Source organism: Entelurus aequoreus, linkage group LG13, assembly GCF_033978785.1.
Source record: "Entelurus aequoreus isolate RoL-2023_Sb linkage group LG13, RoL_Eaeq_v1.1, whole genome shotgun sequence".
Taxonomy (NCBI): Eukaryota; Metazoa; Chordata; class Actinopteri; order Syngnathiformes; family Syngnathidae; genus Entelurus; species Entelurus aequoreus.
The window spans coordinates 48466176-48490849 of record NC_084743.1 but is presented as its reverse complement, the minus strand read 5'-3'; the positions used below and the strand labels follow the sequence as shown (position 1 = coordinate 48490849).

The window sequence follows — 24674 nt, the reverse complement described above, 5'->3', positions numbered from 1 at the left end:
TGTATATATACATATATGTGTATATTATATATGTATATATATATATATATGTGTATGTGTGTATATATATATGTATGTATATATACATATACATACACACATGTATATATACATATATATATATATTTGCATATAAATATATGTATATACATACATATATATATATACATACATATATATACACACATATATATATACATACATATATATATATATATATATATATATATATATATATATATATATATATATATATATATATATATATATATATATATATATATATATATATATACACACACATATATTTACATATATTTTTTAACAATAACTGCATTAGCTACACTGCTACTGCATATCAAAAGTGCTGACTACATAAAAATAATAAAGGATCTTCTTCTCAGTAAAACATAAAGTTATGTTGATCGCTAGTTATACGCTAATGAGTAAGACCAGTAGTTTTGGGCAGATTTTACGGGGTTCACTGTGACATTTGCTACGACAAATAATAGCGGTGATGCTTGTAACTCACATTTGTGCTTGTCACTTAATGCGTAACAATGAACCGAGAGACACCGCTTACCACCAAACACCCTTAAGTTGAGGTACCACTGTATTAATTTTACAATATTAGTTTACAGTGGTGTAGAACTGTACTAGATCACAAGTATGGTGTCTATTATTTGGGTTACCTTATTTTAGCTAAATAATAGCAAAACAAACTAAGACAAAGTGAACAGTCCAGATGCGATCAGTGGAATGCCCTAAGAATACAATGACCTGGATGAAACACCTCAGTGATACTTCACTGTCATATAGTTTGTTTGTCCAACATATCTTCTTCTTTGTACCCATGAATTTAGATTTGTCTTCAAGAAAATTCGTTCTCTCCTTGGCGGTCGAGTACGGATGATGTTTTCGGGTGGCGCCCCACTTTCCGCTGCCACACAACGCTTCATGAATGTGTGCTTCTGCTGCTCCGTGGGTCAGGGATACGGCCTGACCGAGACCTGCGGAGCTGGAACTGTGAGCCAGGGTAAGCTAAATAGAATTAAACGGAAACATTATAAAATTAAATGTCTTTAAGTTCTTGTCTTCTTATCTCAAAATCACAATTCATTCCATGCTCAAAAGCTTAAGCAAGAGAGAAACTGCACTTTTTTTCCCTTTCACAATCATTATAATAATAATAATAATAATAATAATAATAAATAATGGAATAGATTTTATATAGCGCTTTTCTATTATTAGATACTCAAAGCGCTCACAGAGAAGTGGGAAGGCATCATTCATTCACACCTGGTGGTGGTAAGCTACAATTGTAGCCCCAATGCCATCAGAAGTCATCTTACAATGGAGCCTATGGGAGATGCTCTATTTGGTCTATAAACCCCTAAAAAACATCCAAACACCTCCATTCAGTTTTTTTATATATGCTGTAACTATATACAGTATGTAATGTATTAACAGGCACATTTATAACAACATTTAATATTTACGTTCAGTCTTTTGCTAATTTTAAGCATACACGGCGCATCCATTTCAAAAACACACCACGACAGAGGCAGCGTGTCTGCGCTGTGGACATACTTTAAAATATTGGAGATATATAGACAACGATCTTCACAATTTAAGATGACACTGGCGGCTTCTAATGAGAGAAAGTCTCCCAGCAACGTGAAGAAAGTGTGACGTCAGGCTCTCTTTTCGTCAAGGACATGGCGCGACAGAATCTAAACTGAGTCTCTAAACACGAGTACAGTCTCCAATAACACCAAAAATAGATGCTAGATTTATTGCCAGTCGTTTTCATTAAAGACCGAGTGACTAAAAGGATTAGAGAAATCTCTATTAAAAAAAAAATAAAATAAAAAAATTCAACAAAGTACATAAGCAGCAACACCTTAAAATTACAACAGAACGATATTATGTGAGAAAAAACATATATGTTAATAATAAACTTAATAATAACAGATTTGTTTTAAATGTAAATACAACATTTTTTTGCCTTATCAAAGAATATATGCATCATAGCAAATCATGTGATGACATCATGTCGACCACGCCCCCATCGCAACAGCTACTAAGGCAACCTAACAAAATAAAAATGTCTTACATTATGATCATGCTTTGTCAGAGATGTTTTGTAATGTTATTCTGTGATATTTGCACCTAAATAAATGTTAGTACATCAGTTTAGGAATAAGGGGGTGAGTTAGGTGGGCTGGTGTGGGTGGGGGGTTTCTGGCTAGCTGAAATGTTGTATAAGTTATTTTATAACATGTTCTGGTCGAGTCCTCAATTACATAATGTTTACATAATGTTGAGGCTAAATATATATTTTTTAATTAATAGAGAAAGTGGTACTGCATCAAAAAGAGACATCAGTGTGTAAAGGATATCACCACATGGGCTCAAGAACACTTCAGAAAACCATTGTCAGTAACTACAGTTTGTCGCTAGATCTATAAGTGCAAGTTAAAACTCTACTATGCAAACCCAAAGCCATTTATCAACAACACCCAGAAATGCCTCCGGCTTTGCTGGGCCTGAGCTCTTCTAAGATGGACCGATGCAAAGTGGAAAAGTGTTCTGTGGTCTAACGAGTCCACATTTCAAATTGTTTTTGGAAACTGTGGACGTCGTGTCCTCCGGATCAAAGAGGAAAAGAACCATCCGGACTGTTATAGGAGCAAAGTTCAAAAGCCAGCATCTGTAATGGTATGGGGGTGTATTAGTGCCCAAGGCATGGGTAATTTATACATCTGTATAGGCACCATTACTGCTGAAAGGTATATACAGGTTTTGGAGCAACATATGTTGCCATCCAAGCAACGTCTTTTTCATGGACGCCCCTGCTTATTTCAGCAAGACAATGCCAAGCCACGTGTTACAACAGCGTGTCTTCATAGTAAAAGAGTGCGGGTACTAGATTGGCCTGCCTGTAGTCCAGACCTGTCTCCCATTAAAAATGTGTGGCACAATATGAAGCCTAAAATAAGACAACAGAGACCCCGGACTGTTGAACAACTTAAGCTGTACATCAAGCAAGAATGGGAAATTATTCCACCTGAAAAGCTTCAAAAATTGGTCTCCTCAGTTCCCAAACCTTTACTGAGTGTTGTTAAAAGGAAAGGCCATGTAACACAGTGGTAAAAATGCCCCTGTGCCAACTTTTTTACTGTGTGTTGCTGCCATTAAATTCTAAGTTAATGATTATTTGCAAGAAAAAATTAAGTTTCTCAGTTCGAACATTAAATATCTTGTCTTTGCAGTCTTTTAAATTGAATATAAGTTGAAAAGGATTTACAAATCATAGTATTCTGTTTTTATGTACGATTTACACAACGTGCCAACTTCACTGGTTTTGGGTTTTGTGTATATACACACATATATTATATTCTAGAATCTCTAATGTACAAAATGTATCAGCCTATACACCCTTGTGCAATGTACATGATTGTCGTCACTACAGTTGTGAGTCGTTCTTAATCTAGTTATATTGCAAAGGCAGATGGAACTAGAACTAGCATTTCCCAGGCCAACACAAGCCACATATCAGCCTGCAGCTCACAGTTCTGTGACTACTCCTTTGAGATGGGGTTATAGACGCTCGAGAGCCAAGGAGGTCACGTTGCCATGCTACTAAACGCTGTGACTTGATGCAAAACCCTTCCTGATTGTACGTGCGTGTGTGTGTGTGTGTGTGTGTGTGTGTGTCTGTGTGTACGTGTGTGTGTGTTATCTGTTGCAGTGTGGGATTACAGCACGGGGCGAGTGGGACCACCGCTAATTTGCTGTGAGATCATGCTTAAAGACTGGCTGGAGGGTGAGTGAGACGACATGGGACGGAAAGGAACCCCCGTATACACACACGGCACACACACACACACATTTCTTCAAAAGGGACATAACATTAGGTCAAATTTTTGGACATCATTATTTACAGTACAAAGTAAATATGTTGAAAACACTTCAGGGTTACAGGGTTGTGTACGAGACACGTTTCAGTCATCATTGATGCCCTCGTTCTAGCTATGCTTTGGAAAACTGGCGATTGGCAAAGTGTGTACAGGAAGTACACTTTGTTGTTTTCTGCCTAGTAAAGATGCATTTTTTTACAGGCCAGAAGATTAACTGTAATACGGATGGGTATCGTTCAGATTTTAACCGATACGGTACCAATTCCCGGTACATGGGAATCGATATTGGTACTCAAAAGTACCATTTTTGGTACTTTTGTGTGTTAATAAATGTTGATTGTTTAATAATAATGTAATGTATTTTTTAATGTAACATTTAAAAAATAACTGATTATGATAACTCTGCTGACCAGTGGTTACATCTTGTTTTATTATAGATTGTAATGTTATTTATAATGCAGTTGCACTGCCGTTAAATGGCAGTACTGTATAGGCCAGACCTGGGCCAATTAAGGAACGTTAAGCTTTTCAATCTGGCCCGCCGGACATTCCCAAATCATTTTTTTAGATCTTTAAGATCGAAACTGTAGTTGCATTTATGATGTGCAGTGATGTTTTCAAATTACCGTGAGTCTTGAACTATAAAAAGTATTTCAATGGTTGGAATCTGTGCTTTTGCATGATATACTAGTTACTAGGAGTGTGTGAAAAAATCGATTCGAATTCGAATCGCGATTCTCACGTTGTGCGATTCAGAATCGATTCTCATTTTTAAAAAATCGATTTTTTTTATTTATTTATTTAAAAAAAAAAAAATTTTTTTTTTTTTTTTAAATAATCAATCCAACAAAACAATACACGGCAATACCATAACAATGCAATCCAATTCCAAAACCAAACCCGACCCAGCAACACTCAGAACTGCAATAAACAGCAATTGAGGAGACACAAACACGACACAGAACAATCCAAAAGTAGTGAAACAAAAATGAATATTATCAACAACAGTATCAATATTAGTTACAATTAAATTAAAAATTATGTCAATGAGGGATTAAAAATCCCTCATTGACATTATCATTAGACATTTATAAAAAATTTAAAAAAAAAGAACAATAGTGTCACAGTGGCTTACACTTGCATCGCATCTCATAAGCTTGACAACACACTGTGTCCAATATTTTCACAAAAATAAAATAAGTCATATTTTTGGTTCATTTAATAGTTAAAACAAATTTACATTAATGCAATCAGTTGATAAAACATTGTCCTTTACAATTATAAAAGCTTTTTACAAAAATCTACTACTCTGCTTGCAGGTCAGCAGACTGGGGTAGATCCTGCTGAAATCCTATGTATTGAATGAATAGAGAATCGTTTTGAATCGTGAAAAAAATCGTTTTTGAATCGAGAATCGTGTTGAATTGAAAAAAAAAAAATCGATTTTGAATCGAATCGTGACCCCAAGAATCAATATTGAATCAAATCGTGGGACACCCAAAGATTCACAGCCCTACTAGTTACTATGGTATATAATAAGTCACAGCAGCTCAGACGAGGCACCAAGCAGTGTGGGTGGGGAGCGTTTCCACAGAGTGTCAGCCTGAAATGCGGGTGTCAGGGACAGATGCGGAACAAGATTTTTACAACAAAGTTCTAACGCTTAGTGATATATCAGATAGAAGGTGTTTTATTTTTTAACACTTCTCGTTCATATTTCGCTGTGTTTGTTGCATTTTGGTTGCGTTTCGCTTGATTGTAAAATATGTCGATGGAGAGGGGGTGTGACGTTCATATGTTGTCAATATTCAGTGTTTTATCGTTTATAGTTAATATTGTAAATCCTGCATTCTTAATTTTCATGTACATTCTTTGTGTCTCATTCAGTAAAAAAAAATAAAATTCCATTCCTGTCATAACGCTTTTAGCATTCAGACAATATTGTGAGGTTTTAGTGTTCCTAAAATAAGATGTACTGGCCCCCAGACACATTTTTCTCTCTAAATTCCCCCCCCCCCGAGACAAAATAATTGCCCAGGCCTGGTATAGGCTATATATGGTAAGTTGTCGAACAAGGACGTAGCTTTTTCCAGTGATGCCCGACAAAGTGTTTGTACTGTAAGTATTGTACTTATTACACACCAGCTGTTTGATTGTAACATTCATCTCAGTTATAGTACTTAATAGCAAATATGAAGGTGTTTGAAGTCGCCATGTAACATGGCTATTGCTAAAAGTAGAACGTATATAGCAAATCCAATTATTTTGAAAGAGTGGAGCCTTACTTTACGTTGGAGGGTTTTCTACCATGCATATTTGCTTTGTTAGTGTTGAAAATTGCAACATTACTTAGGCTGAGTCCGCCCTTACTGCTGCTTGAGTGATTATTTCCTTGAGCCGGAGTTTAGTCTGCAACCAGACTTGACATCACATGGAACAATGGTGCTAATGATAAACACTGTAATTGTAATTGAAATGAAACTCTATTAGTGGATTGCACTAATTTGTTTTGTCAGTTATAACACACAGCTACTGTAAAGTGTGGATGTTTTGTTTAGATGTATTGACCTACATTGGATTGTTTTTAGCTTGGCAATTGCCAATCGATCGGCTGATTTTCGTGAAAATTTATGCAATTACCATTGCTGATTGATGCCTTTTAGTTCCCCCGGCTGACAAGCGGCTCGCAGCTAATATGTGTCTCCATACACAGCGTGGAGCCACTCTCCGAAGCAAATATTTAATCACCTCCATTAGGGCAAATAAATTGAATTTGTTAGTATCTTTAAATATCATTATCACGTATCATTATCAATGGAGGATAAGGCTAAACATGGTATGCATCGAGAGCAAGCCATGTGCAAGCATGCTGATAGCTAAACTAACCGCGGCGCTAGCACCAACCAAGAAATAAGTGGTGAGTAAGGTTTAAGAAGTGTAGATGGAAGTGTGCTGCCGTCGCAGGAGAAAGTAAGCAGATATGAGCAGGAAATTAATGACTAGATTAATAAGAATCTAGAACAGTGGTGCTCAAGAACTCAGAAAACGCTTGACTCTCCAAATACCACCATAATGACCAACATTAAAACACAGTAGCATAGTAGGCCTATGTATTAATTAAAAATAAGGCAAAGGTTTTATTTAACAAGTATATTTAATATTTTTGGCCACATTACACACAATGCACGAACATCAAGACTTCTTTGGCGTACAACTAAATTGAGCTTGCGTACCACTAGTGGTACACGTACCTTAGTTAAAAAATCACCGGTCTGGAGAGAAGATAATATAAGAACTGTTTATGTGTCAGCATTGTAACAGTCAGTACATTACACGTAGCAGGACGGTGTATCGATTCATAAATTGGTCGATACCAAGGGTAGTGTCAGTGAATGATCGAGACTGATAGTCAACTTTTAGCCAAATTTTGTTTAGTTTTTGTTAATGTTTACAAAATGTTTACTTTAACCTCTTAAAGGCCTACTGAAATGATTTTTTAAAATTTAAACGGGAATATCAGATCCATTCTATGTGTCATACTTGATCATTTCGCGATATTGTTATATTTTTGCTGAAAGGATTTAGTAGAGAACATCGACGATAAAGTTCGCAACTTTTGGTCGCTGATAAAAAAAAGCCTTGCCTATGCTATGAAGTAGCGTGACGTCACAGGAGGAAGGACTCCTCACATTTTCCCACTGTTTACAATGCAGCGAGAGAGATCCGGACCGAGAAAGCGACGATGACCCCATTCTTTTGAGCTAGGATGGAAGATTCGTGGATGAGGAACGTGAGAGTGAAGGACTAGAGTGCAGTGCAGGACGTATCTTTTTTCGCTCTGACCGTAACTTAGGTACAAGGGTTCATTGGATTCCACACTTTCTCCTTTTTCTATTGTGGATCACGGATTTGTATTTTAAACCACCTCGGCTACTATATCCTCTTGAAAATGAGAGTCGAGAACGCGAAATGGACATTCACAGTGACTTTTATCTCCACGACAATACATCGGCGAAGCTCTTTAGCTACGGAGCTAACGTGATAGCATCGTGCTCAAATGCAGATAGAAACAAAATAAATAAACCCCTGACTGGAAGGATAAACAGAAGATCAACAATACTATTAAACCATGGACATGTAAATACACAGTTAATAATTTCCAGCTTGGCGAAGCTTAAACAATGCTGTTGCTAACGACGCCATTGAAGCTAACTTAGCTACGGGACGGCGGCGGGCGTTGTAGCTTTCGACGACACCCCGGCCGCCATCAGAGTCGGCAAGAAACATATATTTCCCCAAAGTTACGTACGTGACATGCACATAGCGACACGCACGTACGGGCAAGCGATCAAATGTTTGGAAGACAAAACTGTACTCACGGTAGCGCGTCTGCTATCCATCTCAAAGTCCTCCTGGTTGTGTTGCTGTAGTCCGCCGCTAATACACCGATCGCACCTACAGCTTTCTTCTTTGCAGTCTCCATTGTTCATTAAACAAATTGCAAAAGATTCACCAACACAGATGTCCAGAATACTGTGGAATTTTTCGATGAAAACAGAGCTTTTTGTACGGTGACACATTGGGTACCAATACTTCCGTTGCCTCCGTGACGTCACGCGCATACGTCATCATACATAGACGTTTTCAACCGGAAGTGTGGCGGGAAATTTAAAATTGCACTTTATAAGTTAACCCGACCGTATTGGCATGTGTTGCAATGTTAAGATTTCATCATTGATATATAAACTATCAGACTGCGTGGTCGGTAGTAGTGGGTTTCAGTAGGCCTTTAAGGCCCAATCTGTTTGTTTACATGTTTGTTTGTTTTTTATTTCTCTTTGCTATTTGGGCTTATTGGACCCTAATTAGAATAAAAACTAAAAATCATTTCTTAATATGATGTACTTAGTCCATAAGTACACAAACGTGTACTTCATGTGTAGTGACATGCACATTTTTATTTTTACACTTTTTTTTCCAAATTCCATTGTATGTTATACTCTTCTGACACCACCAGATAGCAGTATAAGTGTCCATATGTCAGCATAAGACCCCAATTCTGTAGTGTATACAATTTTGGAAATAAGAGCTAAAAGGTGCTGTCCACGCATGTGGCCACTAAGGCCCTTAGAGGGGAAAAACCAAGCCTTTTTAATGAGTAGTAGGTAATTTTCGCTTTTGAGTAGTACGTAATAAAAAAGAATAAGGAAATATTGTAAAACTGTCATTAACACTCTCCATAAATACATTTTAAAAATTTACAGTTAATACATGTAATTAGTATCGGCCGATGTCAGTCTTGGATGATCAGTATCGGAATCGGGAGCATAAAAACATGTTTGGAACATCAGTACAGTATTTTCCGCACTATAAGGCGCACCGGATTATAAGGCGCACCTTCAATGAATGGCATATTTCAAAATTGTGTTCATATATAAGGCGCACTGGATTATAAGGCGCACCTATGTCAACAAAACAGTCAGATAGGTCAGTCAAACTTTATTAATATATTACAAACCAGCGTTCTGACAACTCTGTTCACTCCCAAAATGAATAAACAGCTGATATACTCGTGTTACGTAAATCAAACGTTAGCGCTATCACAATATAGTAACACTCGAAATAGTGCAGAGCAATAACAATATATCAATAACTCAACGTTGCTCAAACGTTAATGTCACACAACACAACACACAAAATAAACATGTAAAGCTCACTTTATAAAGTTATTCCTCATCCACGAATCCCTCGAATTCTTCTTCTTCAGTGTCCGAATGAAACAGTTGAGCGAATACGGCATCCAAAATGGCCGGCTCCGTCTCGTCGAAGTCGTCATTAATGGAGTGAGTGTCGCTGCTGTTTAGCAGTTCAGTGACAATTCCTGCCTTCCTGAAAACTCCGACCACAGTTGGGACTGAATCAGCCCAAGCATTTACAATCCACTGGCAGATAGTGGCGTATGTCGTCAGGCGCTGTCTCCGTCTTGGTGAACGTGTGTTCGCCTTCTGTCATCCACTGTTCCCACGCAGTTAGCAGTCTAGCTTCGAATGCCCTGTTGACACCAATATCTAGCGGCTGGAGTTCTTTTGTCAATCCACCCGGAATGACGGCGAGTATTGAGATTAAGCGCGTAAGCGTGTCTCATAATGGGATGTCATGAGCTAGGGAATATAACAACTACACTACCCAGCATGCAACGGGAGTGATGAGCATGCGCGGTATGTCGCCATGCCGGCAGTTAGAATGTAGTTATGAGCACGCTGTGAGTAAACGTTGAGAACTCAGCCAACACGCCTCGTCTGCATTATTTATAATTAGACAGACAACACACTTAATAGGAGCCATTTTGGGGTCTTTACATAAACACACAAATGTAAATGAAACGTCACATATCCCAGCATGCACCGCACGCTTCTTCTTCTTCTACAGGGAAAAAAGATGGCGGCTGTTAACCGTAGTTGCGAGACCTAAACTTTATGAAAATGAATATTAATATTAATCCATATATAAGGCGCACCGGATTATAAGGCGCACTGTCAGTTTTTGAGAAAATGTGTGGTTTTTAGGTGCGCCTTATAGTGCGGAAAATACAGTAGTTTAAATGTACCATCCTAGTTTTGTGCCCTCAGAACTAAAAAACGTAAACACAGCTGTTAAACAGCTATGAAACACAGAGGTCCTTTCTTTTTGTACATACGATAAAAGGATGATAAACTTTGCCTCCAGGGAGTTATCGTACAACTGACAAGCCAAATCCCAGAGGAGAGATTCTAATCGGTGGTCCCAACGTTACAATGGGATACTATAAGAACCACTCAGAAAACCAAAGCGATTTCTTTGTGGATGAGAATGGACAACGCTGGTTCTGCACAGGAGACATTGGGGAGTTTCATCACGACGGATGCCTCAAGATAATTGGTGAGATGTTTGGGACGGCTTAGTGGAAAATCAATCATTTCCTTCAGCGCTGTGTTTGATAAACAACTTTCCTGTACTTCCAGATCGTAAGAAAGACCTGGTGAAACTGCAGAGGGGAGAGTATGTCTCCCTGGGAAAAGTGGAGGCCGTGTTGAAGAATTGCGCTATAGTTGACAACATCTGCGCCTATGCTAGGAGGTAAGTAGCACCAGCAGGCAACCACCTAAGCTACTTAAATCAAATCAATTGTAGCAAAATGTAGCAAATAATGCTGTATATGAGGATTTTAACAGTACAGTGCGACTTTAACTTACCTCAACTTATGAGTAATTTGATATGTCGCTCTGTTTTTTTATGCTTCAAGTTGTGAGCGCAATGGGAGTTACGAGCTCCATCTGTAGGTGTCTTCTATTTTTTCCCCGTTCTGTAACAATCGGAACGAGGGAATCGTTGTTGATGTTGCACACTGAAGTATTTGAGTGACGGACCGTGTGTACCAATGGTAATGCTCGACCGTCCAGTTTGTTGAGTTAGGTGACCAAACTAACTGAAAAACATCTAACGCAGCATCGACAGCTTCTTCATATTTTAATGGATAAATGTCTGCCGTTTGGACGTTTGTGGCTGCATCTTGTGTGATGCGGACTGACTCGCTGGTATGACTGCCAGGACACATTTTTAATGGTTTGTTTCTCTGATTTGACCGGCCACTTTCTCACTTTCGGGTTGTTGAAGGGCAGGATTGTGTCGATCTCTGTGTGCGCTGTGAACAATTACTATTCAACCGGCGATGGATGGGGCTCGTAAATCAAAATATGCTTCAATTTGGGGACGGCATGGCGCAGTTTGGAGAGTGGCCGTGCCAGAAACCTGAGGGTTCCTGGTTCAATCCCCACCTTCTACCAACTAGTCACGTCTGTTGTGTCCTTGAGCAAGACCCTTCACCGTTGCTCCTGATGGGTCGTGGTTAGGGCCTTGCATGGCAGCTCCCGCCATCATTTTGTGAACGTGTGTGGGAATGGGTGAATGTGGAAATAATGGCAAAGCGCTTTGAGTACCTTGAAGGTAGAAAAGCGCTGTACAGGTATAACCCGTAACCCATTTAAAGCGTAACTAAGCCGAGAGACAGCTCATTTTCTAAATCAGTGTTTCTTAAACATGGTGGAGAGGCCTCGAGGGCTGCTATAAAATGTTTCTCAGCGGTACTCCGTTGTAATACACTTTTCCACCACTTGTGGCAATAATGACAATCTCAAACAGAAGAAGTCCTGAGCTAAAGTCAGAGAAAAGTTCTTTAACTGCAAAAATGATGACTATATTGGTGAAGCAGTATATTTCACTTTCACTTAGATGTTATTGATTTTTATTGTTTTGTTAAATATATTTACATTGATTTGGTTAGTTTACTTTAGCACAACACAATTGTATGTAAATGATTTTTCATCAGGTATTAAAGGCCTACTGAAACCCACTACTACCGACCACGCAGTCTGATAGTTTATATATCAATGATGAAATCTTAACATTGCAACACATGCCAATACGGCCGGGTTAACTTATAAAGTGCAATTTTAAATTTCCCGCCACACTTCCGGTTGAAAACGTCTATGTATGATGACGTACAGTATGCGCGTGACGTCACGGCGGCAACGGAAGTATTGGTACCCAATGTGTCACCATACAAAAAGCTCTGTTTTCATCGAAAAATTCCACAGTATTCTGGACATCTGTGTTGGTGAATCTTTTGCAATTTGTTTAATGAACAATGGAGACTGCAAAGAAGAAAGCTGTAGGTGTGATCGGTGTATTAGCGGCGGACTACAGCAACACAACCAGGAGGACTTTGAGATGGATAGCAGACGCGCTACCGTGAGTACAGTTTTGGCTTCCAAACATTTGATCGCTTGCCTGTACGTGCGTGTCGCTATGTGCATGTCACGTACGTAACTTTGGGGAAATATATGTTTCTTGCCGACTCTGATGGCGGCCGGGATGTCGTCGAAAGCTACAACGCCCGCCGCCGTCCCGTAGCTAAGTTAGCTTCAATGGCGTCGTTAGCAACAGCATTTTTAAGTTTCGCCAAGCTGGAAATTATTAACCGTGTATTTACATGTCCACGGTTTAATAGTATTGTTGATCTTCTGTCTATCCTTCCAGTCAGTGGTTTATTTATTTTGTTTCTATCTGCATTTGAGCCCGATGCTATCACGTTAGCTCAGTAGCTAACGAGCTTCACCGATGTATTGTCGTGGAGATAAAAGTCACTGTGAATGTCCATTTCGCGTTCTCGACTCTCATTTTCAAGAGGATATAGTATCCGAGGTGGTTTAAAATACAAATCCGTGATCCACAATAGAAAAAGGAGAAAGTGTGGAATCCAATGAACCCTTGTACCTAAGTTACGGTCAGAGCGAAAAAAGATACGTCCTGCACTGCATTCTAGTCCTTCACTCTCACGTTCCTCATCCACAAATCTTTCATCCTCGCTCAAATTAATGGGGTAATCGTCGCTGTCTCGGTCCGAATCGCTCTTGCTGCATTGTAAACAATAGGGAAAGTTGAGACCGTCTCTACACAAGTCCCACTATGTAAGGTTAATAATGGCATAAACGCTCCAGTGATACAATAATTTAAGTCGTTTTCGTTGTATATATCCACCTCTCTGCAATTGGTGAGATATATACTCCTCACGAGGGTGATTTGGCGGAAGATAAGGTGCCTCGAACGCCGAGTGACTCATTGTTCACCTGCAAACATGCCACAACGCGGATCAAAGGAGTCAAAACGTGGCCGTGATCAATTGTCCTCCAGTGATTTGGATGAAAAAGCAACGTTTACTCCGGACGATCGAAAAATGTTGCAAGCCATGGTTGAAAAACTTGGAAAATTGGACATTTTGGATGAACTAAAAACTGACGTTTCAGAGCTGAAAAAATCAGTCGAGCACAATCACGCTGAAATGGTGGAGATAAAAAAGGAACAGACAACGCTAAAAGTTGAGTTAACAAGCCTGAAACTCGAAACTACAAGACTGACAACGGAGAACGAGAAATTAAAGGCAGACTTGTTGGAACTCCGCTGCAGGAGCATGCGGGACAACCTGCTAATCATGGGAATTAGCGAAGATGGAGGAGAAACTTACGGCATTGCGGAAAACCTCGTCAGAGCCTTTCTGCAGGAGCAACTCGGCATCCCGGAGGAAGAAGTTAAGAGGATCCAGATGGAGCGAGCACACAGGATTGGCAGACGCAAGGAGGATGCTATACCGAGACCTATGCTTGTAAAGTTTACTAACTCCAAATGCAAAGACGAAATGCTTGCTGTCTCCAGAAGACTGAAAGGTACTAAATTCTTCATGACCAGCCAATATCCAATTGAGGTGGTGGAGAAACGACGTAAGTTGATTCCAATTATGAAGTCATTTAGGCAAAAAGGACAACAAGCTCGTCTTGTTGTGGATAAACTGTACATTAACGGTGAGCTGTACAGAAGCATGTGAGGAACAATAACAATGTCGCGCAGTGATTGCGTCATCGCGACATCACCATGGTAACGACTTGACGGATATGTTTTGACATTTTGTTTGTGGAGCTTTTTAGTTTATTCTGGGACTGGACAATGTAGTTAGATGTTGGCAAACGGTCAGCGAATTATATATTTTGGGGGTTATATGTTTGTTTGTCTTGGGTGCTGTGGTGTGAATGGTATGTCTGTGGGTTTATTAGAGGGGATATTGGTTTCCTTGGAAATAGCAAGTGATGCTGCAGTTTTTAGTTACAAGATTTTCATGTCTATGAAACTTATGGTATTAAGAGAATCAATAAAATATACAATGAATTTACTCAGATTATATGATTTATAGGAACGATAATGAAGTTGGAATAATTAGTTATAATTGCAATGGTCTTGCAGACAACAGAAAAAGAAAACTTATATTTATGTGGCTGAATGAAAAAAAACAAGATCTTTTTTGTCTTCAAGAAACGCATTCAACACATTTAGATGAAGAAAAATGGAGAAAAGAATGGGATGGTCCAATTTTCTTTTCACATGGTTACAGAAATTCAAAAGGTGTTATGATTTTGATTAAAAAAAAAATTTATTTTCAATTTAACTCTATGGAAAAAGACTCACAAGGACGTTGGCTAATATTAAATATGATTATTCAAGGTCAAAAGATGTGTGTTTTGAATCTGTATGGGCCAAATGTTGATGAACCTTCCTTTTTTGAAGAAATAAGTGACATGTTGCAAGAACAACAAGGGGAAATTATTATTGTGGGGGACTTTAACGTTGCTCTGGATAAAGTTCTGGACCGAAAAGGGAATTTTTCAATGGATTATCATCCTCAATCTTTACAAAAGATTCAAAATGTTATGGATGCATTTGATTTAATTGATATCTGGAGATTCAAAAACCCTAGGTTAGTACGGTATACATGGAGAAGACAAAACCAGGCAAGTCGTATTGACTATTTTTTGATATCATTTTCATTGCTAAACAAAGTGACTGCAATAGCAATCGATGATAAGTTGCGTTCTGATCATAATTGTATAGGAATAAATATTGCAATTGAAGATAATACACGTGGGCCCGGATATTGGAAGTTTAATCAAATGCATCTACAGGATGATGAATTTATCGAAAAAACAAAGCAATTTATTACTGATTTTTTTTTAAATAATGTAGGATCTTCAAATCCCCAAATAGTCTGGGAAGCCTTCAAATGTTGTTTTAGAGGATATGCCATTGCATACTCTTCATGGAAAAAAAAAAAAATTAAAGCGGCAGAACAGGAATTAAAGAAAGAAATTGAGGATTTACAAAAAAACATTGACAGTAATGATAATCTAACTAGTGAGCAACTGAATACCTTTACAGCCAAACAAGAGGAGTTAGCAGATTTAGTTGAAAAACAATTATTGAAAAGTTATGACTGCAACAGAGCAATCTGGATGAAAAAAGGTGAGAAGTGTTCAAAATTCTTTTTAAATATCCAAACAAAAAATCGTTCTAAAAAGAACATTTCCAAGCTTATTAAAACAAATGGAAAGGTATTGGATACACACACCACATTGTTGAAAGAAATGGAAAATTACTTTAAAAACATTTTTTCTAATCCAGTAATCCCTCCTGAAACTACAACTTTTTTTCCAGAAAATTATGAAAGAAAATTGAATTCGGAAGAAAGCCATTCATGTGAAGGCCTCATTAGAGAGGAAGAACTTGTGGAAGCTGTTAAATCTTTTCATCCAGGGAAAACCCCAGGATTAGATGGAATACCTATTGAGGTTTATCAAGTATTTTATGAAGATCTTAAGAAACCATTACTTTCTAGTTTTAATTACTCATATGAGACAGGTTTTTTGTCCAACACTCAAACAGAAGGTCTTATTTCCTTATTATTGAAACAGGAAATAAATGGTCAGTATAAAGACCCAGTTCATCTAAAAAATTGGAGACCAATAACACTGCAGTGTTATGATGCTAAAATCCTGGCAAAATGTTTGGCTACACGACTTAAGTCTGTTTTGTCAAATATTATTCACCAAGATCAATCAGGCTTCCTACAAGGAAGAAATATAGGAAACAATATTACACAGTTATTAGAAATTATAGAGAATTATAATATGGAAAATAAAAGAGGATTAATTTTTGTAGCCGACCTGGAGAAGGCTTTTGACAAAATTAGCTTGGATTTTATTTGTAAAAGCTTAGTTTTTTTCAATTTTGGCAACTCCGTATTACACTGGATCAAGACGCTATATAATAAAACTAATTGTAGAATTATCAATAATGGATACATCTCTGGGACAATACCTCTATTAAGAGGTCTAAAACAAGGGTGCCCTTTGTCTCCATACTTATTTATTATTGCTATGGAAATATTGGCGATTAAAGTTAGATTGAATAAAAATATTGAAGGGCTCAGTAATAATAATATTGAAAGTAAAATAACAATGTATGCAGACGATACAAGCTTCTTTATAAGCCCCAATCCTCATTGTCTGCAAAACCTTCTTGATCTTTTGGACATATTTTCACAGCAATCTGGGCTTAAGCTAAATTATGATAAATGTAAAATATTAAGGATCGGAAATCTAAAGGGAACGTCCTTTCGAATGGAATGCAAAGTGCCTGTTTTGTGGACAGATGGACCAGTTAACATACTTGGTGTTGTTGTCCCAGAGGACCTGGAAGATCTAGGCTCAGTAAATTATGATAATCGACTAAGAAAGCTGGATAAAATTATGCAATTATGGAAAGGGAAATCCTTAACCTTGTATGGTAAAATATCTATTGTCAACTCGTTAATTATTCCTCAATTTATTTATTTGTTTTTGTCATTACCAGCTCCATCACAAAACTTTTTTAATATTTATGAGCGGAGGGTCTTCGATTTTGTCTGGGACGGCAAACCAGAAAGGATTAAAAGAAAGGTTTTGTACAATGAATATGAATATGGGGGCTTGAAACTTCTCAACCTTGAAGCTATGTGTCTGTCTTTAAAAGCATCAATTGTTCCAAAGATGTATTTAAACACTGAGTGGTACACAAGTGTCCTGTTGGACAGAAAACATGTATTGTATCAAAAGAAATTGTATCCTTTTTTACAAGTGATCCCCTCCCATTTTCCTTATGTAGAGAGTCTGCTGGGAAACATGGCGGGGTTCATAAAGGAAACAATCCACTCATGGTGGTGTTTTCAATTTTATGTACCAGAAAAAAGAGATGATATTTTGCAGCAAATAATATGGATGAACTCTAATATTGTAATAGATGGAAAGCCTTTCTTTTGGAAAAATATGTTTGAAAGAGGAATCATTTTTGTCAATGACATTATCAATGAGAATGGAAAAATTATGAAATATGATGAATTTACAACTATGTATGGTGATGCTTGTTCAAGCTTTTCATTTAATCAACTAACTGGAGTCATTGGGAAAAGATGGAAACAAATTAATTATGGAACTACTAAATTATTAGTTTGTAAGCCCTTAATAAGAAATTCTAGTTGGCAAAAAGGAACTAAAATAAATAGAAAAATATATAAGTTTTATTTAATAAAGAAATCTTTGAGGGCTGCCCCATACAACACATATGGAAAATGGGAGGACTTTTTTGACTGCCCGTTGCCGTGGGATGCAATATTCAAATTAATCTACAAAACCACTATCGATGTGCAAAATCGTTATTTTCAAATTAAAACTATTTATAACTTCCTACCCACGGGAAAAATGTTAAAAATATGGAATATGACAGAGTCAGATGATTGCCGATTTTGTTGTCAGGAGCCTGAATCCACCTTACATTTGTTTTGGTATTGTCATATTGTGTCTTCATTTTGGGTGGAAGTTGAAAAAATGTGTTTAAAGATTGGTTTGTTTATGAAGCTTGATGTGGTTTCTGTTATTTTAGGAGAGTTCATTGACAATCATGATTTAGTCAATTTTAATTATAGTACTCGGTAAAAGGTTTATTTTTAAGGCAAAAAACAGATATTCACTTAGTATTTCTTTCTTTAAAACATTTATTCAGTATTTTTTAACTTTAGAAAATTATATGGTTGAAAACGATAATGATGCCAAAAAACATAAAAAGAGATGGGAAGTCCTCAAAGGCTTATTTTGAAAATGTAATTTTGTTTATATATGATATGCAATCTGTTGTTGTATTCCCTATTTTAAGTGTACATAAATGAAGGTATGTGTTGCTGACTTCGACTTGGATGTGATGTGGACTGTACATGGGTGCTTAATTTGAAAATGTATTTTTGTTTGTGGATTGTATGCAACCTGTTGTGATCCCTGGTTTTTGGTGTACATGGGTGAAGGTGTGTGTTGCTGAGCCCGATCTGGACGTAATCTGAACTGGACCTGGTTTTAAGAACCCTTTTGAACAATCTGATTTTATTGACAACCCGGTCTGGTGAAGTTAAGGTCCTTTGTTTGTTTTGTTTGAAAGTAAAACAAATTTAAAAACAATTACATAAAAAATAGTGATTAGTGAAAATGTTAGTGGACCAGCACCACACACAATCATGTGTGCTCGAATGACTGTATCCCTTGCAGACTGTATTGTTCTATACTGTAGGAACCAGAAGTTGTTGTTTTTTTAATAACAGAAAGAGACAGCTCCTTTTGTGTAAATGAGTGTGGATGAGTGTGAATGGGGGAGGGAGGGTTTTCTTGGGTTGATGCACTAATGGTAAGTGTATCTTGTGTTTTTTTTTAAATGTTGTTTGAAATAAATAAAAAATAAAAAAAAATAAAAAACAATAGGGAAATGTGAGCAGCCCTATCCCCCGTGACGTCACGCTACTTCCGGTATAGGCAAGGCTTTTTTTTTTTATCAGCGACCAAAAGTTGCAAACTTTATCGTCGTTGTTCTCTACTAAATCCTTTCAGCAAAAATATGGCAATATCGCGAAATGATCAAGTATGACACATAGAATTGATCTGCTATCCCCGTTTAAATAAAAAAAATTCATTTCAGTAGGCCTTTAATGAGTCCCTTCTTATGCAGTATATTTGGTTAGTACTTATTTTTCAAATCATCCTGACCTAAGCCTATGGGTGTTAAATAAATAATAATATTTGTGATTAACACATGATTTCATATCATCTGACAAGGTTGTAAACTGTATCTAGGTTAGTTATAATTATTGAATATGATTAAAATCAAAAGCAAGATTACTTTATCAGTGTTAAAATTTCAGTGGGTCCCGGGCCACTCTGTGGTGGAAAAGTTGGGCCCCAAGGTCAAAAACGTTAGGAAACCCTGTTGTAAACTACTCGGAAATTGAGGTACCCCTCGGTTTTCGTACTCCTCACTTTTCATAGCTTTCAGATTTCTAAGAAAATTTCTGCATAATCTTTGCCTTGATTTTTGTATACCATCTCGGTCGTTGTACGGCCAAACATGTGTCCAAATGACCGCGTATGATTCCACGGAATGGAGTGCTCAAACAAAAATCTCACGTGTTGTTGACTCAGTGTCTGTGCTTTTTTTGTTGAGTATGATTACAAAACAAGTTACCATTGGGCCCAAAAAAAAGGAGCACATGTCAGTACTTTCCTAAAGAAGGTGAGAAACACTTTTGAATTTGAGAAATAAATCGTGTATCCCCTCCTCCCTCTTTGCTCATTGTGGTGTTCGCCAACATAAATCTTCCATAAAGGTAAAAGTGACTAAATATTTAAACTAAATGTTAATTTATATGTATTTCACATTGTTTTGTGTATGTAAAAATATTGCAATCCTCTATAAAATGTGTTCATATATTTGGAAAGGATTAATTGAATATGCAATTTCTTATGTCTAGAGCTGCAGCTATCGAATATTTTAGTAATCGAGTATTCTATCGGATATCCCGATAGATTAATCAAATATATCATATTGTTGCTCTTTTTTTGTCCTGTCCAGCTTTTCAGGCAAATCATATTGTTGATGTAGATGCCCATATCGGCTGTACAAATTTACTTTACAAAAGAGAAGTGTGGGATACTTCTCTTGTTGCTTTGTATTTTGACTTTATTAAATGGATTTATATTATTGTTTGGTGCAGCCAGGCCAGAGCAATATTTTTTAGGTTTATGTTAAGATGTGCCCTCAATTATTGTTTTTGGCCTAATTGTCTTTTATTTCCTAAACGCCTGTTTTCATCATTGAAGGCTGACACGCACAGCTGAAATGCGTCCGTGGGTGATTGTGCCAATTTGTGTGTGCTAATAAAAACAGGTGCGCTCACAGCCTTATGTGCTGTGTGGTGTGACCGCATAAACAAAGTTCTTGTCTCTCGTGCGTTTTTGATGATTATTATACTGTGCCATTTAAATGGTGGTTTCTCCACGCAAATCCGTTGAGCTGTTTTTCACCTCCTAACAATACATAAACAATATAAAAAGACAAATCACTTAATAATGACGACAACAGTTTTACATTTTAAGAATGCAATAAAGTTCATTGCATTCTTTGCATGCAAAATAGTAATCAATGTTCATTTTGCCATCATAACATGTTTGAGATGATAACACATATACGTATATATAAAATTAGTTCAAAATTAAAATTTTGTGAGAAAGTTAAAATAAAACTATATTCTTAGTATCGAAAATAAAACAATAAGAACAGTTTCCATTATATCAAACATAAAAAGTGGATGAGGTAGTGCCTTTAATACTGCAATTGAAATGTGCAACCAGTGGTGAGTCACCACCAAGCAAAAACCGCACATGCTCAGAGAAGTAGCGATTTACCACCCGTCCGAGCTCCCACTGGCAGAAATGTAGATCGGCGCCTATGCTACAGAGACAATAGTGTGTGCAAGTGCAAGCTATCCAAGTAGCATGTGGTTGCATGACTTGAATAACCCGAATAACTTTGCACGACTACTTCCGCGTGGTTACTAATGAAAGGCTAATTGAACACGACAGCTCAGATAGCGTTGTTAGTTTTCAACACCTTTTGTCGGCATTTGATGACTTCGCGGGAGTGAAAGAACACATCCTGGTGATCATAATGTGTAACATTTATTTTACTAACACAACTTTTGCGTTTACATTTGATAATATATGGCATACCTCGCCTCTGGACGTCCCTCAATCGGATGCTTTCTCGACAGGTGCTGCAGCATCGAACTTGTGCTATTGTGGTATGCAAGCTCCACTTTGCAATGTTTGCTTACTACTGCATTTTCCTTCGATTTTAGTGTGAAATGTTCCCACACCTTAAAGGCCTACTGAAACCCACTACTACCGACCACGCAGTCTGATAGTTTATAGATCAATGATGAAATCTTAACATTGCAACAACACATGCCAATACGGCCGGGTTAACTTATAAAGTGCAATTTTAAATTTCCAGCTAAACTTCCGGTTGAAAACGTCCATCTATGATGACGTATGCGCGTGACGTCACCAGTGAAACGGAAGTATTCGGAGCCCATTGAATCCAATACAAAACAGCTCTGTTTTCATCTCATAATTCCACAGTATTCTGGACATCTGTGTTGGTGAATCTTTTGCAATTTTTTTAATGAACAATGGAGACTGCAAAGAAGAAAGTTGTAGGTGGGATCGGTGTATTAGCGGCGGACTACAGCAACACAACCAGGAGGACTTTGTTGGATAGCAGACGCGCTAGCCGACACTAGCAAGTTCGCTCTAGCCGCCGACCGCACGGGTGATCGGGTGAAGTCCTTCGTCCTTCCGTCGATCGCTGGAACGCAGGTGAGCACGGGTGTTGATGAGCAGATGAGGGCTGGCTGGCGTAGGTGGAGCGCTAATGTTTTTATCATAGCTCTGTGAGGTCCCGTTGCTAAGTTAGCTTCAATGGCGTCGTTAGCAACAGCATTTTTAAGCTTCGCCAAGCTGGAAAGCATTAACCGTGTATTTACAGGTCCAGGGTTTAATAGTATTGTTGATTTTCTGTCTATCCTTCCAGTCAGGGGTTTATGTATTTTGTTTCTATCTGCAGTTAAGCCCGATGCTATCACGTTAGCTCCGTAGCTAAAGTGTTTCGCCGATGTATTGTCGTGGAGATAAGTCACTGTGAATGTCCATTTCGCGTTTTCGACTCTCATTTTCAAGAGGATATAGTATCCGAGGTGGTTTAAAATACAAATCCGTGATCCACAATAGAAAAAGGAGAAAGTGTGGAATCCAATGAACCCTTGTACCTAAGTTACGGTCAGAGCGAAAAAAGATACACCCTGCACTGCACTCTAGTCCTTCATTCTCACTTTCCTCATCCACAAATCTTTCATCCTCGCTCAAATTAATGGGGTAATCGTCGCTTTCTCGGTCCGAATCTCTCTCGCTGCATTGTAAACAATGGGGAATTGTGAGAAGCCTTTCAACCGGTGACGTCACGCTACTTCCGGTACAGGCAAGGCTTTTTTTATCAGCGAGCAAAAGTTGCGAACTTTATCGTCAATGTTCTCTACTAAATCCTTTCAGCAAAAATATGGCAATATTGCGAAATGATCAAGTATGACACATAGAATGGATCTGCTATCCTCGTTTAAATAATAAAAAAAAAAATTTCAGTAGGCCTTTAAACAACTTTTGTCGCTCCTTAATTCCCGTGTTTTGCTATGGCTCTTGTCCACTGCTTTCTGCGGCGTCTGCCATTGCGAGTTATGTTGGCGAAAAAGTTTTATAAACTCAATCGTATCTAAAAGAGCGTTGTTGTGCAGTTCAGGGGGCGTATGATCTGACGTAAACACGCTGTGCAATACCTAAACAGCCCATGCGAAATGTGAGCTTTGACTACTAAACGAGGCAAAAAGCCGTTAAAAAAAACCAAAAAAAAACTTGACGCCTCGAGGCAGTGAAAATTCCTTGAATATATTTTGTAATCGAATTACTCGAGGAATAGTTTCAGCTCTACTTACGTCTGACTTTTTGTAACAGCAAAAAAAATGAGGTGTTGCCATATAAATGTTCAATATCACAAAGCTCATTCTAATATTTTGACAGTCTCGTGTTGAAGCAAACCACTCTCAGTATGATGCAGTGTAGTTTTTTTAAATAATAAACATATGCATGTCATTTCTACCACTCTTCCTGTTGTTGGTCCTGAGTGAGTTTGACTATTTCCCAGCTGACTTTTAAATGTGCATTTTTTTTAATTATTGAAGATTTACAGTGTGTTGCATAATCATTCCACCCTACAATAAAACCCAGAAAAATCATGGTTCAAATAAATCATTTGGGTCCCAAAAGTGATATATTCACTTCCATTTCCATGCATGTACTAACCACAAGCAACCATTTGCTAGCCACTTTGTAAGTTGTATAATATGTTGACTACAAGTCTTGTGTTGGCTGTGATTAATGCATGTGGTTATAATATTGTTCAATGGACCAGCACTGACGTGACCCTCTTGCTCTCCTGCAGCACCGAGACGTACGTGATTGCCTTTGTGGTGCCCAATCAGAAGCAGCTGCAGGCTCTGGCTAACCAGTATGGCATCAGCGGCTCACGGGAGGAGCTTTGCAACAACAAGGCTATGGCCGAGCTGGTGCTAAAGGTCATCGACAAAGCTGGCGTCGCAGGTACAAAGCTTGAAGGGTAAAGATTGAAGGGTCTTTAAAAGTCACAGGTCACTACTCCGACCAGTTGCAATCATCCTTCGATTACAAATAATTAGACCAAAAAAAAGTCAAACGCAAACTTTTTCCACTTGAAGAGTCCACATTAGTATACTTTGGAATTTAAACATAACAATCATAGCATAACTACTAGGGGTGCAGCGGTTTAGTCTGTACCTCAGTCTCTTCTGACATTGTTTTCCCTCTCAAAGTTATGTTTATTTTGCATATCAGCAAAAACTGCATTCTGCAGTAAACAAAGTATCTGTGTTGCATTGAACATACTTTCAAGTTAACACTTTCAAATAATCAATTGCTTTTTATTCCTTGATTACTTGTATTTACCCGTGGTTGGGCAAAAGCCGACCCAAATTAGGGATTTTTCTGAAAACTCAAGTAGCTTAAAGTAGGGAAGAGATTCATATGGTCCCATCTTGGGTGGATCCCACGTGAAAGGGAAGAGGGGGGTATCGTTTTTTGGGCTATTCAAGCCTCACCCACCAAATTTTTTAAAAAATAAATATGTTTACATATATTTGCATCACCAGACCATTAAACGCGGATATATACCTGTGTGAAAGATTTTGTAGGTGCTTATTTACATACAATAATTGTTTCCAAACGGTACCTGTCACACAGAAGCAAAACGGCTGATCAAACAAAACAGAAGTCATCGTCATGCAGCGGAAGCAAGCTCTCCAATCAGCTAAACAGACACAATAACTCCACTGTGACG

The 24674-nt window shown here is 37.9% G+C and overlaps 1 protein-coding gene and 1 long non-coding RNA gene across 2 annotated transcripts in view; one reads left to right on the top strand and one right to left on the bottom strand.

The window, feature by feature from the left end:
* LOC133663469 (uncharacterized) overlaps positions 1-24674 on the bottom strand; it is a 120269-nt gene that overhangs the window by 83377 nt on the left and 12218 nt on the right. The gene's annotated exons all lie outside the window — the stretch shown is intronic.
* acsl3a (acyl-CoA synthetase long chain family member 3a) overlaps positions 1-24674 on the top strand; it is a 114274-nt gene that overhangs the window by 85928 nt on the left and 3672 nt on the right. Inside the window, exons 10-14 of the mRNA XM_062067947.1 lie at positions 864-1036; positions 3755-3829; positions 10650-10841; positions 10925-11039; positions 23745-23902. Coding sequence (XP_061923931.1) covers positions 864-1036; positions 3755-3829; positions 10650-10841; positions 10925-11039; positions 23745-23902 — 713 coding nt within the window. The remainder of the gene's footprint in view (positions 1-863; positions 1037-3754; positions 3830-10649; positions 10842-10924; positions 11040-23744; positions 23903-24674) is intronic.